This window comes from Jatropha curcas, chromosome 3 (assembly GCF_041381405.1).
Source record: "Jatropha curcas cultivar XTBG-Jc1 chromosome 3, XTBG_Jcur_1.0, whole genome shotgun sequence".
NCBI classification, from domain to species: Eukaryota; Viridiplantae; Streptophyta; class Magnoliopsida; order Malpighiales; family Euphorbiaceae; genus Jatropha; species Jatropha curcas.
In genome coordinates, this window is record NC_143153.1 from 293,249 (window position 1) to 308,400 (window position 15,152).

The 15,152-nt window shown below is 32.4% G+C and overlaps 3 protein-coding genes across 3 annotated transcripts; 2 read left to right on the forward strand and 1 right to left on the reverse strand.

The window, feature by feature from the left end:
- The first annotated feature begins 1,671 nt into the window (after positions 1-1,671).
- On the forward strand, positions 1,672-7,379 carry LOC105644886 (aspartic proteinase 36). The gene is made up of 10 exons (XM_012230387.4): positions 1,672-2,161; positions 2,708-2,837; positions 3,000-3,247; positions 4,003-4,227; positions 4,754-4,916; positions 5,008-5,081; positions 5,441-5,531; positions 6,489-6,564; positions 6,923-6,994; positions 7,140-7,379. The coding sequence occupies exons 1-10, from the start codon at positions 1,938-1,940 to the stop codon at positions 7,286-7,288; spliced, it is 1,452 nt and encodes a 483-aa protein (XP_012085777.1). The 5' UTR covers positions 1,672-1,937; the 3' UTR covers positions 7,289-7,379.
- A 343-nt stretch (positions 7,380-7,722) lies between these two features.
- Positions 7,723-9,340, reverse strand: LOC105644885 (transmembrane protein, putative (DUF2358)). Its single transcript, XM_012230386.3, has 5 exons — positions 9,120-9,340; positions 8,790-8,998; positions 8,554-8,634; positions 8,106-8,456; positions 7,723-8,022 (listed from the first exon to the last, which is right to left on the reverse strand). The coding sequence occupies exons 1-5, from the start codon at positions 9,301-9,303 to the stop codon at positions 7,921-7,923; spliced, it is 927 nt and encodes a 308-aa protein (XP_012085776.1). The 5' UTR covers positions 9,304-9,340; the 3' UTR covers positions 7,723-7,920.
- Positions 9,341-11,871: 2,531 nt separating this feature from the next.
- LOC105644884 (serine carboxypeptidase-like 20) lies at positions 11,872-15,032 on the forward strand. The gene is made up of 13 exons (XM_012230385.4): positions 11,872-12,138; positions 12,279-12,418; positions 12,506-12,705; positions 12,783-12,885; positions 13,035-13,072; positions 13,170-13,274; positions 13,485-13,562; positions 13,645-13,887; positions 13,981-14,046; positions 14,164-14,285; positions 14,361-14,474; positions 14,562-14,607; positions 14,696-15,032. The coding sequence occupies exons 1-13, from the start codon at positions 12,008-12,010 to the stop codon at positions 14,777-14,779; spliced, it is 1,470 nt and encodes a 489-aa protein (XP_012085775.1). The 5' UTR covers positions 11,872-12,007; the 3' UTR covers positions 14,780-15,032.
- The last annotated feature ends 120 nt before the right edge of the window (positions 15,033-15,152 follow it).

Genomic DNA, 15,152 nt, shown 5'->3' on the forward strand with positions numbered 1-15,152 from the left:
AACGGACAAATTAGGCCCATCACCACTTTCAGGGCAACCGAAGATTTCATACAGTCGCCGATCTAAAAATATTTTTTCTAGAAGTTAATATATAATTTTCTATAAAAAATATAAATTAATTAAATTTTATGAATTAATTTAGATATATGTATATATATTAGAAAAATTCCAAAAATAAGTTAATTCACATCTCGTTTTATAGGGTAGATATTCCATACATAAATGCAATTAAAAATAATAAATATTTTCATAGAATTAATTATACAAAATGATATTCTGCGTCGAATTTGAGTATATAAAAAAATAATTTTTTTATTTATAAAATTATAAACCGACTGAGTTCACGGTTCGATTATTAAAATCTAATGAGTTCGAATCAAACTACATTATATATTCACAGCTATTTATTTTTTATTTTTGATATATAGAATAATACTACAAATTGATTTATGTTTGGATTCTCATAAGATGAAAAACTAAAACTGGATAGATTGCGTCCTAGAAATAAAATTGGGATGGATTGGAGATGTGTTATTGGGGAAGAGGCGCATTTTTTTTTTTTTTTAATTTTAGAAAAAATATAGTATATAAGAGATTAATTGTAAAGATGGAAAGAAACACAAATGAACACGCAAATGGAAGCTGGAAAGAGAAGCTTCAACAGCTCACAGCACATGGATGCGTACGAGATCCCTTTAATTCATTCCAATTAAGTTTGTAATCTGTATTATCCTTTTATATTTTATATTTTTTGTACATTTATAGCACGTGTTTACATTTTACGATAAACTCAATTAGTTTCTGCTGACTTTCGGAAATAAAAAGATCGACTCGAAGAATTTATATTATAGATGATCGAATAATGATGATCAATTCTGTAAATGCTCGATCCTGTTTAAATTTTTATATTTTACATTTAAACATTGAAATATTTAATATTGATATAATCAATTATGTTTAATTAGTAAACTAATAAATTATACTCAATCCTGTTGAGCTATTTTTTTTATTAATTAAAAAATCACACGCGATTGTGGATTATTCTTTTCATGGAAATGAAAAAATCTAACAATTTTATTGAATGTTTAAATATGATAATGACTTCTTTTGAGTTTTAAAATCGTAAATAAACGAGGTAAATACTCCGAGACATAATCCTCATTTATAGTTTTTTTTTTTTTGTTCCTCAAATACTAAAGATTGGTTTGAGTATGGAAATTAAAATGATAAATGAAGGCTGAAACTTTATTTTTCAGAGCTTTGAAAATTTTTTTTGACTTATTATTGATTAAAAATTGGATTTATTTTGAATGAAATTGATATCCCAAATCAAACTCAACATTTCAGATGTATTATTAATTTATAATGGGAGACAAATAGTACAGCATCTCGAGGGAGGAGACAAGCACAGAGAGTCAAGACTGCAACTTCCAACTGTCAAAAACAGATTCTAACAGCAGAGGAGAGCAAGTCAGAATCCTAAAATGGATAATCTTTTAAACCAAGGAAAAGAAAAGAAAAAATACCCACAAAACTGAAAAAACGACTTTGCTTATAGTTACGGGTAGAAAGAGAGAGACAAAGACACAGACAGAGAAAGAAACGTAAGAAAAAGAAAAAAGAAATTAAAAAGAAAGGGACCAATATTGTTTCCTATATATTTCTCTTCACATTTACATGTAGTAAGGACGTGTCGCTTACCGTTGAAAACGCGAATTGTTTGTTGCCTCTTCTCTTTCTTTCCTCTCTCCCTCTTCTCCTTTTCTCTTCTCATCCTCTCTCTTTCCTTTCTTTCTTTGAAACACCCAAGAAACCTATGAGCACCGCCACCTGAGCGGCGTTCTCTTCATACCCGAAAGGGAGAGGAAAAGAGAGAACATTTCAATAATAATAATATTTAATTAATTAACTTTGATTCTTGAAGACGGTGAGCGACGATGGATCGGAAGAACTTGGTGGCGGTCTTAATGGGGGTTATGGTGTTTGCTGAATTGGGTTTTGTGTCGGGGAATTTGGTTTTTAATGTACAACATAAATTTGCTGGCAGAGAACGCAGCCTTAGTGCATTGAAAGCCCATGATGCTCGCCGTCACAGAAGAATTCTATCTGAAGTTGATATCGATCTTCACTTAGGTGGCAATGGTCATCCTGCTGAAGCTGGGTTAGTTTTCTGTTTAAACACATAGGAAAGTTTTGTGCTTTGTTTTCATATTTCTTAAATTTATTTGTTGGTATAATAATTGGGGAGGTTACTTTTGTTCATTTATCTGATTGGTTGATATAGTCTTTTTAGATCCAATCACCAGCTATGTCTTTAGATTTATCTGTTGGTGTTTCATATAAGTTATATTGAGTTTAATTGGGTTTACTGAGGAGAATTCAATATGTATGTATATATATATTTCTTTATTGTTTCTTTTTCCTATCTGTTTTTCCGTTGATTTTGTCATTATAATTGATTTTATTTGAATTTATTTCATTTTTAAATTGTTTTGTTTGTATATCATGAAATTTCTTTTGGTAGATATGTAGCATCTTTCTTTGATATAAAATTCTACCGTTCTGTTTTTGTTGTCGCGTGAATGGAAAAAAAATGAAAGAAAAAAGATCTAGAATTTGCAAAATGGATGAACATTTCTGTCCTTCTGTTCATATCTTGTCTATTTCATTTAGGGTGCTTATATGATTTCTTTATTGATTGGTTTAGCCTTTATTTTGCTAAAATCGGGCTTGGGAATCCATCAAAGGACTACTATGTGCAAGTTGATACTGGAAGTGACATCCTATGGGTGAATTGTGCCAATTGTGATAGATGTCCCACGAAAAGCGACCTCGGTGTATGCTTCTTGACACCTGAACCAAATCTCTTTATATTTTGAATACTGCATCAGAATTACACATAATGCATTCAAGTTTAGCATCCTTGTTGTTTACCATGCATGCTTTATATTGACATCAGTTTGAGGAGCAATTTTCTTTATGACTTTATGATCTAACAGGTGAAGTTGACATTATATGATCCAACTAGTTCTGATTCTTCATCAAGGGTTTATTGTGATGATGAATTTTGTGCTGCTACATACGGAGGTGTGCTTCAAGGTTGCACAAAAGACTTGCCCTGCCAATACAGTGTAGTTTATGGTGATGGAAGCGCAACAGCTGGATACTATGTGAAGGACACTGTGGTACTCGATCAAGTGACTGGAAATCTTGAAACCTCACCGACAAATGGAAGTGTTATTTTTGGGTGAGTTACAATGCTCACAATATGTTGCCAGTTTTGTTTTAGCAGAAAAAAAAAATTGTGGCTCATGGATTTTTGATGAGCTCTGAAATTGATGTCCAACATTGAAGCTTATGGTTGTGGTGTAATTTGTGATGGTTAACTTAGACCCCATATTAGGGGTTTTGGGAAGGAAGGATAATGTACACACCTGATTATGATCTCTGTAATTTTTCTAGTTACAGCGAGTAGATAAACGATAAAACTTGACACACCATGCTCATATAAAACTAACTATCCCTTTTAACACGCTGCTGCAAATTGCAACTACATTGGCATGCACTAACCTTTCCAAATCACCATTTGCTAGTGATGAGAGCCATTCTTTATGATTTTTTAGTCAAGAAACTATTGTTGTGTGAAGTATTAAATTCACCCAGAAGATTTGCACCTTCTAGTTATATTGAAGAAAACATTATGTTGAATAGGTCTATTATATTGTTGAAATTAACTATTGCTCTATCTTTTATGTGAGCCTGTGCTGGAAATGAACTTAAATATCAATAGTTGTTTTAATTCGTGAATGTGGATTTAATCATGGAGCATAAATCATGCCCCCTCTTGTTCTTCTTCTCCTCTTCCTTTTCTTCTCTCTCTGTACACATACACAGATATGACTGCTTGTCTTGTTCATGTGCTTAATTTTTGGTCTCAGTTAAAAAATGAGTATTGTTAAGTTGCTCTTTCCTTGCATTACAAAATTTGCACTGGTGGTGCAGTTGTGGAGCTAAACAATCTGGGGAGCTGGGGACATCCAGTGAAGCATTGGATGGAATACTTGGTTTTGGGCAAGCAAACTCATCCATGATTTCACAACTTGCTGCAGCTGGAAATATTAAAAGAATGTTTGCACATTGCCTGGATAATATACATGGAGGTGGAATCTTTGCCATTGGAGAAGTGGTCTCACCAAAAGTAAATACGACTCCGATGGTACCAAATCAGTATGTGACACTATCTTAGCTTTTCTCAATTGTGATATTTGTGCTTATTAATTGCGACTAAACTTTTTTCATATTGCCACTAAGATTACTGCTTAGATTTTGTGCAACACCTTGTTTAGGCGAACAGAGGGATCAAAATAAAAAGGTAAAGGAAACAATATAACAATGACTTATAGTTGACAAAAAGATTCTGTCACAGCTTCACCCAAGTCCCCAAAGTTTCAACTATTACTCTTTCCTTCAATTACAAGAAGTTCTTCTTCCAAAGGGTTGCAAGGATGGGACAGACATAGGAAAAGATTTCTTCAGGCATACCATATGGAAAGTTAAAAACAGTTATTGGAAAAATAAGACACGATGTTGGACATTTCCAAAAAATTTGTTTTTTATTTGACATGAATAGATTAAATATATATAATGTAATGTAATATAAACAATCTGGCTATTTTGTTGAATGCTTTGTTTTTCTTTCCTCTATTATGTCAGATCTTGGTTAATGATTTCTTTTTTCATAATTATACTTTAGGCCGCATTACAATGTTGTTATGAAGGAAATAGAGGTGGGCGATAATGTTCTGGATCTTCCAACTGATATATTTGATACTGGAGATCGAAGAGGAACAATAATTGACAGTGGTACTACCTTGGCATATCTTCCAGAGGTGGTCTATGAGTCGATGATGACTAAGGTATGTACTATTCATCACATTCCTTCCATTTGAAGTTTTTTTGTTATTATGTTTAGGAGTTACATTGAATTTATTTGTTTTGGTGCACTAGATTCTGGCTCAGCAACCTGGAATAAAATTGCATACAGTTGAGGAGCAGTTTATGTGCTTTCAGTACAGTGGAAAGTAAGGTGCCAAGTGCAATATTACTCCTTTAAAGTCTCTGTTTCGAACCTACCATTAAATTTGAAAAGTTTTTGAAGTTAGGGTGCTAGGGTATGGTGAACCTCTGTTTTTTCTGTTTCTGTATGTTTAGTGGTAGGTAGTTAATCCTGCATGTATCATTTCAAGAATGCCTTATCATATTAAGATGTAATTTGGTCAGAACAATATTTTGTGTGGCATTGTGTCGCTTGTTTTCTTGAACTTTTACAATTATGTCTAATTAGTTATTTGATGCATTTGACTACTAATTCTAATCATAAATATAATAATTATGATGATTGTAAGAATCTCAACTTTTCTTATGCCCTATGCTCTTGCAGGGTTGATTCTGGATTCCCAACTGTCAAGTTTCATTTTGAAGGTTCTCTTAGTCTGACAGTTTATCCTCATGACTATCTGTTCGAAATTCGTGTAAGTAAACATTTTTGAGTTTAATGAGAATCCTCATGTTCAGTGCTTTTGTCATATATGTAGTTTCTCTCCAGTGGTTTTGTGTGTTTAATATAAAATTATATTAAATTCTCCCTGGCAGATAATTCGGCAGTTAGGTGGCAGAGATGCTGTAATACTGTAGTGTGTATCGTACTATTGATATATTTTATTTTTGGTCGTTCTTTTAGAGTATGGTGTTTTTTTTATCCCTAGCATAACATGCCCATTGAGTTCTTAAAATTTGTTGCTAGAAAGGTGAATTGAATAATTAAAACTTCAGCTATGTCAAATGGGAGAATCTCTTATGAGTTTCAGACAGATTAGGAATTTGAATTTACCAAGTTAAACTCAATTTCACTTTAGTGTCTGTTCAGACCTATGACAATAGGTGAATTATGGTAGTGGTTTAAATTGAATCATATCAGCTCACCCAACTATGCTTGTCCCATTGCTTGTAATCATTTGGATCTAAATTTTGTGAATTGTTATGCTTAAAAATAGTATCTTTGATGTGGCAACTATTAATTCTCTTCAGAAATGAAGTTATACATACGAATGTAAGAATTTTGCTTAATATATCTATAAAATTAAAATATATGCTAGTCATCTTAATCATGAATATTAATCCAGGGCAATGGATGGAAGGGTTTGAGATGTTTAGCCATCAGAGCCTGAGGGTGAAAAACTTTTGAAGATATGAAAATTTTAAGCTACTTGTATTTTTTTTCTTTTTGGGTAATATGTGGTCATCCCCATGTTCTGTTTTAATGATGTACCACTTCTGCAATGCTGAAAGTTGTTTGAAGGAAGATTCTTTGTGGATCACTGTGTTGAATTTTGACGATTTAGTTCTTCTTTGGCATGGGCTTTCATAATTGTAAATGACTTTTTCTTTGTTGTGGCCAAATAATACATTATTTTCATGACTATCTACAGGATGAAGTTTGGTGTTTTGGTTGGCAAAACAGTGGGATGCAATCTAAGGATGGTAGAGATATGACTCTTTTGGGAGGTAAGGTCTCAATTGCGTCTCCATTCTAAATTTAGGTACCTGCTGTTCATTAATGCTACAGATTCTGTGTCCTAGAAAGTGACAATTGACAGCACTTGTCAATAAGAATAATGCAATGCTGTACATTTACATATATCTATGATGACTCAGAATATCATTACTGAGACAAGCATAATACAATCACATAATTTGATTTTCCATAAGCCGGAAGAGATGGAGGCATGAGCAACTATAGTAAAAATGCGCAGAGCTTGCTGAAGTAGATGATATCATAAATGGTTTTATTTTCGCAAAGCTGAAAATAAAAATGAAAACTACATTTTTTTAGCTATTAACTTGCTAATGGTTTTCAATGCAGATTTGGTGCTTTCAAATAAGCTTGTTTTGTATGATCTTGAAAACCAGGCCATTGGATGGGCAGACCATAACTGTAAGTGTCAATGCTTTCTGTTTCGTTAATGAGACGTATCAAGTGAAACTCTGTTGTGATTTTCCATTCTGGTTATAGAGTTCATTATCATTGGATCAAAGATTTATTCTGGCCTTTCTCTGGCAATATTTTTTGTTTGATTTAGGCTCTTCAGCCATCAAAGTGAAGGATCAAGCTTCTGGTTCAGTGTACTCTGTTGGGGCTCACAATATCTCGTCGGCTTCCTGTGTAATAAGTGGACGAATTGTAACATTTTTGTTACTAGTGTTTGCAATAATCCATACATTTTCATAATCTGCAAACAAGTGGTACAACATTATTTGATTTACTTGTACCATAATGTAACCAGAGAACTCTGCTTGGTATAGTTGATTTCTTGATTTCATGACTCCCGTTAATTTTTCTTTTCTTCCTTTCTTTCTTATGTTTTTTAAGGTTTGTATGCCTTTTTAATCTTTCATTTTTCAGTGAACAAAAAGTTTTTGTACTTTTGAATTATGACTTAAAAGTTAGATTAAATTATTTATTTATTAATATAATGCTAGCTTTCCTTTAATAGCTATGATGAGGTCAATTTCCTCCTCCCATAGTTGCAGTGTTCATTGTTTAGATGTCTAATCCAAAAAGTATGAAGCTTCAGACGCGTTTCTATCTTGCAGTTAATGGGACATCAGCTGGTACAGTTATGGATCAACCGCAGAGTTGGTGAAATAAATGAAGATAGAAAGAGAAAGAAGTGAAAAGAATTATCTACTTCTGTTCAATATTGGGAAACATTTTCCAAAGAAAAAACCTTACTGTGGTTTGAGTGCAGTATTTGTATTGGTGGTACGATACACTATACAATATAGATTGTAGCAATATTAAACTACAATTGTTGATAGATAGATTAATGATGGCAAGACAATATGTGCAAGACAGAGGCTTTACAAGGTTGTCTTCAAGAATTGTACAACAAAATAGATCACTGCAATAAATAGTGCAATCTGGTATACATCCCTTTGGAAGCCATCGTCCCTTTGAAAGAACTGTGTACATATCCAGATAATGCAACAAATTTAACATCTTGATCAAGAGTAAGAAAAGGGTAAAGTTAAAAATTGCAGCATACCTTTGTTGGATCACCAGTAGGGTCAGGGTAGATCTCCAAGTTCTCCTTCTGTGTCGAAAGACGGCTCGATAAGTTTTTGAGTAGATCAGCCAAGTCTTTTCCAGTCTCAATTGTAGCATAAAGACGGCGCGATGTCCAGAAAAATGCCTGAGCTACTGGTGATGAAGCTGATAAATCCCAGAACTCTTCATGCTCAATCACTTGGCCACTAATCTGGTTCAGAGTGAACTGGGAGTTTACTTTTATTATCAAATCTCCACCTATATCAGCTACGAGAGATTTAGGCTTCCCTTTTATTGTCCATTTGATACTCAGGACACTTGTTGACAGCATCATCATTTCTTGCACGGTCTGCAAGAACCGAAAAGAATAACAAAAAGAAGCAAAAGAAAAAAAGAACTACAATGATCTTGTCAGAGACGGCGAAACTAAAATGTAAAGTTCTCACCACAGAAGGGCTGTCTAGCGCACCAGTTACCCATAGAGGTCTCTTGTATTTCTCTCGACCAGTAAAACTTCTCACAGGATCCTGAAATTACTAAGAAAGTGGGATTTCTGGTTCACTACAATCTCTGAATTTTCAAATCAAATCAGCTTCTAGTCCCTAAAACAAATTCAAATAGTACTGCATTGCTGTTATTGGCAGTAAAATACACATACATATGCAGGAGGAGGAAGAAATACCTTGTAAGTGACAGAAACTGCATAGGTCCCCAGAGCTCGATTGCCTTGGCGTAGTTCAAGTATGTCGCGAGCAAGCTGTCTGGCTGTAGATTCAACTAAAGGGCTACTAATGCACTCAAATTCATTGCAAAGTTCACCAAAGTCCATACCATCAACTAGCTTATCAGCCACTGACCTTGCAGTGACAGGATTCTCAGAGCCATTTGTAACTGAGAAGAAGATTATAACAGAAGTATGAATTCACTGTACCAAACCAATTAGCAAATATTGCATATTACAGAAAGTAAAAAGAAACTAACGCAAGAAATGGAAAAAGAAAGATAATATTACCTCTCAATGAAAATGGGTTGTAAGGAGATGATATAAAACGCCCGCAGGTGAATATGCCTTTACTGGGGCGGCTTTGGCGATGAAAGCCACCGGTAGCGGTGGCTATTGAAGCAGAGGAGGAGGATGTTGCTAGAGCAGAGGAAAGAGAGGCATTCATTTCTTTCCATTCTGTTTGCCAAAGCATGAGGTCTTGGTTTGAATTATTTTTAGAGCTTTTTCCTTTTTTTTTTTTTTTTTTTTTTTTGTGATTTGTTTTCTTTGATTTTGGATAAGGTATGTGTGTGATTTTGTGATTCCTGTGTTGGCCACTTGTTCTTGGGTTTTAGGCACATGATTTGCCACGCCATTGAATATAAAAATATATCATTAGTAGTTTATTATTTGAGAAGAAAATATATCATCCTATTTTTATAAAATAAAAAAAGAAGAAAATTTTTAACATTGAATATTTTTGTTTTAGCAATATAGAGAGATTGTAATCTTGATTTATAAAAAAAAAATTTAATAGAAATTTAAAAATATAAAATTAAATCACGAGTGAATATAGTCAGTACTTCAAAAAACTTATTTATTTATGCCATACGCAGAAAAATATTATCAGATTCTTTTTTTTTTTCTAAATTTTTTTAATACCCTTTCTAATTTAAGAGAAGAAAAATAACAGCCCACAAGTTTATCCTTCACAGTAGTTGCCATCTTTCTTACATAAAGGATCATTGTAGCAACCGTTTCAACAGTGTATACCAAGAAAAAGAAGATTAATCCTAATCTTTTTCCTCTTTTTTTATTTTTTTTCTCAATAGTTCATTTTCCATCTTATGTTTGTGGGTATGGATAAAATTTTCTTTCTCATTGGCATATCACTTTGTATAATTCTGAATAACTTTGTACTAATTCAAGCAGCTCCTAAGCAAGCTCTAGTTACATACCTTCCTGACTTCAATGGCACCTTCCCTTCCAAACACTATTCAGGGCAAGTCATATACATACATATATATACAAATACAAAGTAAAATATAGTTTTTTTTTTTTTTTAATTTAGTTACATTGCTTGCTTTTTTAATTAATTTGGTGGGATATTTCTGGATCTTTTCAGGTATGTGAATATAACAATACAAAAAAACCTCTTTTACTACTCAGTTACATCAGAAAAAAAGCCAAAGAAGGATCCTCTTCTATGGCTCAGAACTTGGAAATCCGAAAGTTCCAACTAGTTTCAAGCAGCTAGGGTTAAAAACAAGGTCTCTTCCTGTGAGAGCAAGAATGTTTGGCCGTGCTTGGCCTTTCCGAGCACCGGTACTTGACGGCCTTGTTCCTTCTTGGCCTCAGATTATTGAAGCCAGCAAGAAGCAAACCTTCTATTCAGCCTCAGTCCCACGCATTGTAAGTTTTACATCCAAGAATAGTAAATTAAATTTATATAGGAGCTGCGAATCGAACATAGACTTCTTGATTTTCTGTTTTTAGATTTTTCAAGAGCATTCTACGAAGAATAATCTCGTTTTAGGCTTCGTAGTTGTCCTCTTAACGAGTTTTTTTTTTTTTTTTTTTTGACATGCAGAATGATGAAGTTGCAACCACATTTCTTCAATTTACCATTTTTCAAAATAAAATACGATGTTTCACTTTCTTGCTTTGAATAATATTAAAAATTATTATATATCAGCAAGAGATCAATAATATTAGTATATTATTAAAATTAATTTCATGAATTAATATCCGGTTTATCAACAGAACTAAATTGTATTGTCAGACAAATTTTACTTAGAGTTTAAATTTAAAATCGTTACTATTATCAGAATTTTATCTGAATATCACTCTTGTCTACAGTATGACACATATAAATAGAAAAAAAAAAAAAAAAACTTTACAATGTAATATAATAAGACCAATCAGTAACCAGAAAGTAGGTAAAGTTATTATAATCAGTTTACATCGAAGATAGAGATAAAGTTATAGAAAAGTTAAAATAATTTTTCTATAAATCACAAATAATTTTCTTAAAAGAAAGATAAGTATGCTTAATTAAACTAAACCAAGCCAGGTTTGAATATAGCATGCGTTGGAGCATTAGAATTATGTGATCATCGTCATCAAATACTATATATTGTCTGAATCAAAATCGCTAGAAACTTATAGTGCATGCCCAGTTGGCTTGCATTAACAATCATAATTTTGACGAAAGAAGCCCACCAATCAGACTCCAAATGACCTAAAAATATCACAATCCAACAAGACAATATCTAATTTAGCAGTTTGAATGTCACATTCAAGATTAAATACTAGAATAAAACATTAGTTTCCTTGTCAAAATTTTGATGTAAATAAATAAATGAATCAATAGTTTTGGTAAGAAGAAACGAAAGTCACTGCAAGTCTTCTCTACTCACAGAAAACTCCACAAGTTTGATTGGAAAAGAAGAAAAAAATAAAGGAAAGATAAAGAGAAAGGAAACCACCCATTTCCTAATTTTTATTTATAAAAATCAAAATATAATTATATGTTAAGAGTTATGTATTTTTATTGTGTAAATAAACCAAAAAGTTTGCTTTCAACTTGTTAATGTTATCTTATCTGCTTAATGATAATGAATTAATTCTCTTTTTCTTTTTTTTCTCTTTTGCTTTTTCTTTTTTTGGACTTTTTCTTGGCATAGTATTTCTTTTTTGACCAAAATAGGATTTATTCTTTTGTTGATTTTTTGTTTTGAGTCGCTTTTTATATCTTGTCTGTGCATGTTCATACACTGAAAGCTCCTTTTCTTATTTTTCCAAACAAATTGAAATCTCTCTCTCTCTCTCTCTCTCTCTCTCTCTCTCTCTCTCTCTATATATATATATAGTAAGAATCTCTCATAATCATAGGCTTTTAATTAGGATCAAGCGCCATGGTTAAGCTGTACTTGTTTTGGAGTATGTTACTGTGTCTTATCGCCTCCATTAAAGCAGCTCAAGAAGGTGCACTCATCACTTACCTACCTGGTTTCAATGGCAATTTCCCATCAAAGCACTACTCAGGGCAAGTTTTTAATTAATTTCTCTTTCTTTTATTCTTTTTTTGGTGGGTTAGTTCAACTATTTGCGTCTTAATTGTTCTTTTTGCATTTTAAAAAAGAATTAAACTGGTTATAACTACATAAAATAATTGCATCTTTGTAGGTATGTGAGTGTTGGAGGTCAGAAGAGTCTGTTCTATTACTTCGTTGTTTCTGAGAGAAACCCATCAAAGGATCCTGTTGTCTTGTGGCTCAATGGAGGACCTGGTTGCTCTAGCTTCGATGGCTTTGTTTATGAACATGGTGTGTCTATATAAATATATATATAGTTTAATTAAATGTTTTCTTATTTAATTATAACCATTTTTGGACAAATAATTTCTTTTGCAGGGCCATTTAATTTTGAAGAAGGGCAGCCAAAAGGAAGCCTGCCCATATTGCATCTCAATCCATATAGCTGGTCTAAGGTTTCAAATATTATCTATTTGGATTCTCCTGCTGGTGTTGGATTATCATATTCAAAAAATGAAAGTGAATATGAAACTGGAGACCTAGCAACTGCTGCTGATACACATTCTTTTCTTCTTAAGGTAATTCAGAAAAATTAATATGATTTTAGCTTAGTATTAATTTTATAAATTAATTAATAATATTGTTTTGAATTTAGTGGTTTGGGCTATATCCAGAGTTCCTTAACAATCCTTTTTATGTTGCTGGAGAGTCTTATGCTGGTGTTTATGTGCCCACTCTTGCTTCTCAACTAGTCAAAGGTACACATTCATCCACACATAATCTCCTTTCTAAACCCTAATTTAATTAATTTGATCTAAATCTGTGATAATTTTTGAGTGCTAATTGCATAATTATTTAGGGTTATTTATTATTTAATTTGTAGTTTTTTTTTTTTTTTTGCTTGTAGGGATTAAAGCTGGTGTAAATCCAATCATCAAATTTAATGTAGGTATTTTAATTAAAAAAAAAATACATAATTAAGATGGTCCAAAGCATATAGTAATAAAAAATAAATAATGGAATTGGATATTATTTGATGTAGGGTTATATTGTGGGAAATGGGGTCACGGATGACAAATTTGATGGTGGCAATGCTCTTGTCTCTTTTGCACATGGGATGGGCCTTATCTCCGACGACATTTATGAGGTGGGTGTAGTCAACTTATAATTCAATTTTACTAATTAATCAAAATAATTAAGAACGTGGAATCTTATGACTCGGAGTGCTTTTTCTTTACGAACCTGAAGAATATTCTTTGAGAAATAACTCATCAATGATTGAGTTTTAGAAAAATTAATGTTGATTAATTATGTGTTTTTACTAATAATTAATTTGAATGTTATAATTCTTGTATAGGAAGTTCAAGCTGTTTGTAAAGGAGAAATTGATGACCCTGGCACTAATTGCTTTAAGAGCCTGGAAAAAGTTTACAAGGTTAGATCGATTTATTATTAATTGAAGACATATCCTATTTCTTTTTTAATAGTAATTTAAAAATATGTTATCCAATAATTAGGCACTTGATGGGCTAAATGTTTATGACATACTTGAGCCATGCTACCATGACCCTGAATCAAAATTAGACACCAAAAGAAACACAACTTTGCCTGCCAGTTTCCGGCAACTGGGGAAGACCGAGAAGAATATTCCGGTAAGAAAGAGAATGTTCGGTCGAGCTTGGCCGCTATGGGCAGCGGTGAAAGATGGGATTGTACCATCCTGGCCTGAACTAGCAAAGCAAGGGAGTGTTGGATGCATGGTAAGTTCCAAATATATATCTAACTTATTGTGTTTCTTAGTAAAAAAGAATTTGTACTAATTGTAATTATCATTATATATTTAATTTGTACAGAATGATGAAATTGCAACTACATGGCTAAATGACAAGCTAGTTAGGGCAGCAATTCATGCAAAACCGGTAAATAATTTGAAGCAATCACGATTAAATCTTTCTTTTTTTTTTTTTTTTAAATTTCAAATTAAATGACGAGCTACGTTACCGAACATTACCTTTATAATTACTTTATGTATATAGAAATCGATAGCCGGTCCTTGGGAGTTATGCACCCACAGGTTACTGTATCGTCACGATGTAGGAAGTATGATTCCTTATCACAAAACCCTAACTTCACTGGGATATCGAGCACTTATTTTCAGGTATTAATCCTAATCAGGAGTTAATTAAATCTTATTTTATTTGTTTAATTTCATGATTAATTTCTTAAATTACAGTGGAGACCATGATATGTGTGTGCCTTTCACTGGAAGCCAAGCTTGGACTAAATCACTTGGATATAAGATCATAGATGAATGGAGGTCATGGGTATCTAATAATCAAGTTGCTGGGTAATTAATTAAATTTTTTACCATTCTTTTATATAATATAAAAAAAAAATATTATGAATCTGTAATTTATTAATGAATTGGAAGCAGGTACTTACAAGGATACGAACATAACCTTACATTTCTCACCGTTAAGGTTCGTTATTTATCGTTATTACTGTGTGACTCTAATAAATAAATAATTAAGTTAGAAATTAATTAATTATGTAAATAAATAATTGCAGGGAGCAGGGCATACAGTTCCTGAATATAAGCCACGAGAGGCGTTGGATTTCTACACTCGTTGGTTAGATGGGAAATCGATATAATCAATTGAACGGTCTGATGAGATTATTTTTTAAAATTAGAAAAGAAAATTTCGATTTGTTTGTTTCTAAGAATGATAAGAAGAAGGAAAAAAAAAAAAAAAAATTCCAACTCATTGATTGGGTTTGTTTTAGCAAGAAGTGACAGAAGATGTCATTTTCTTGTTTTTGTAATAGTAATTAATTGAAATAAAAGAGCTAGAGCAAGCTGTGATGGATTGACTTCCGCTGATCATGGAAGCAGTCTTTCTCTGTATTTATTTGTCTCATTGTATTATTAATTATGTACATCGATCGGAAAGTTTTCCCTTCATAATACGTTAATAACATAGCAAAAAAAAATAGGTATGATCGCGGTTTCAAAATTACTAATATT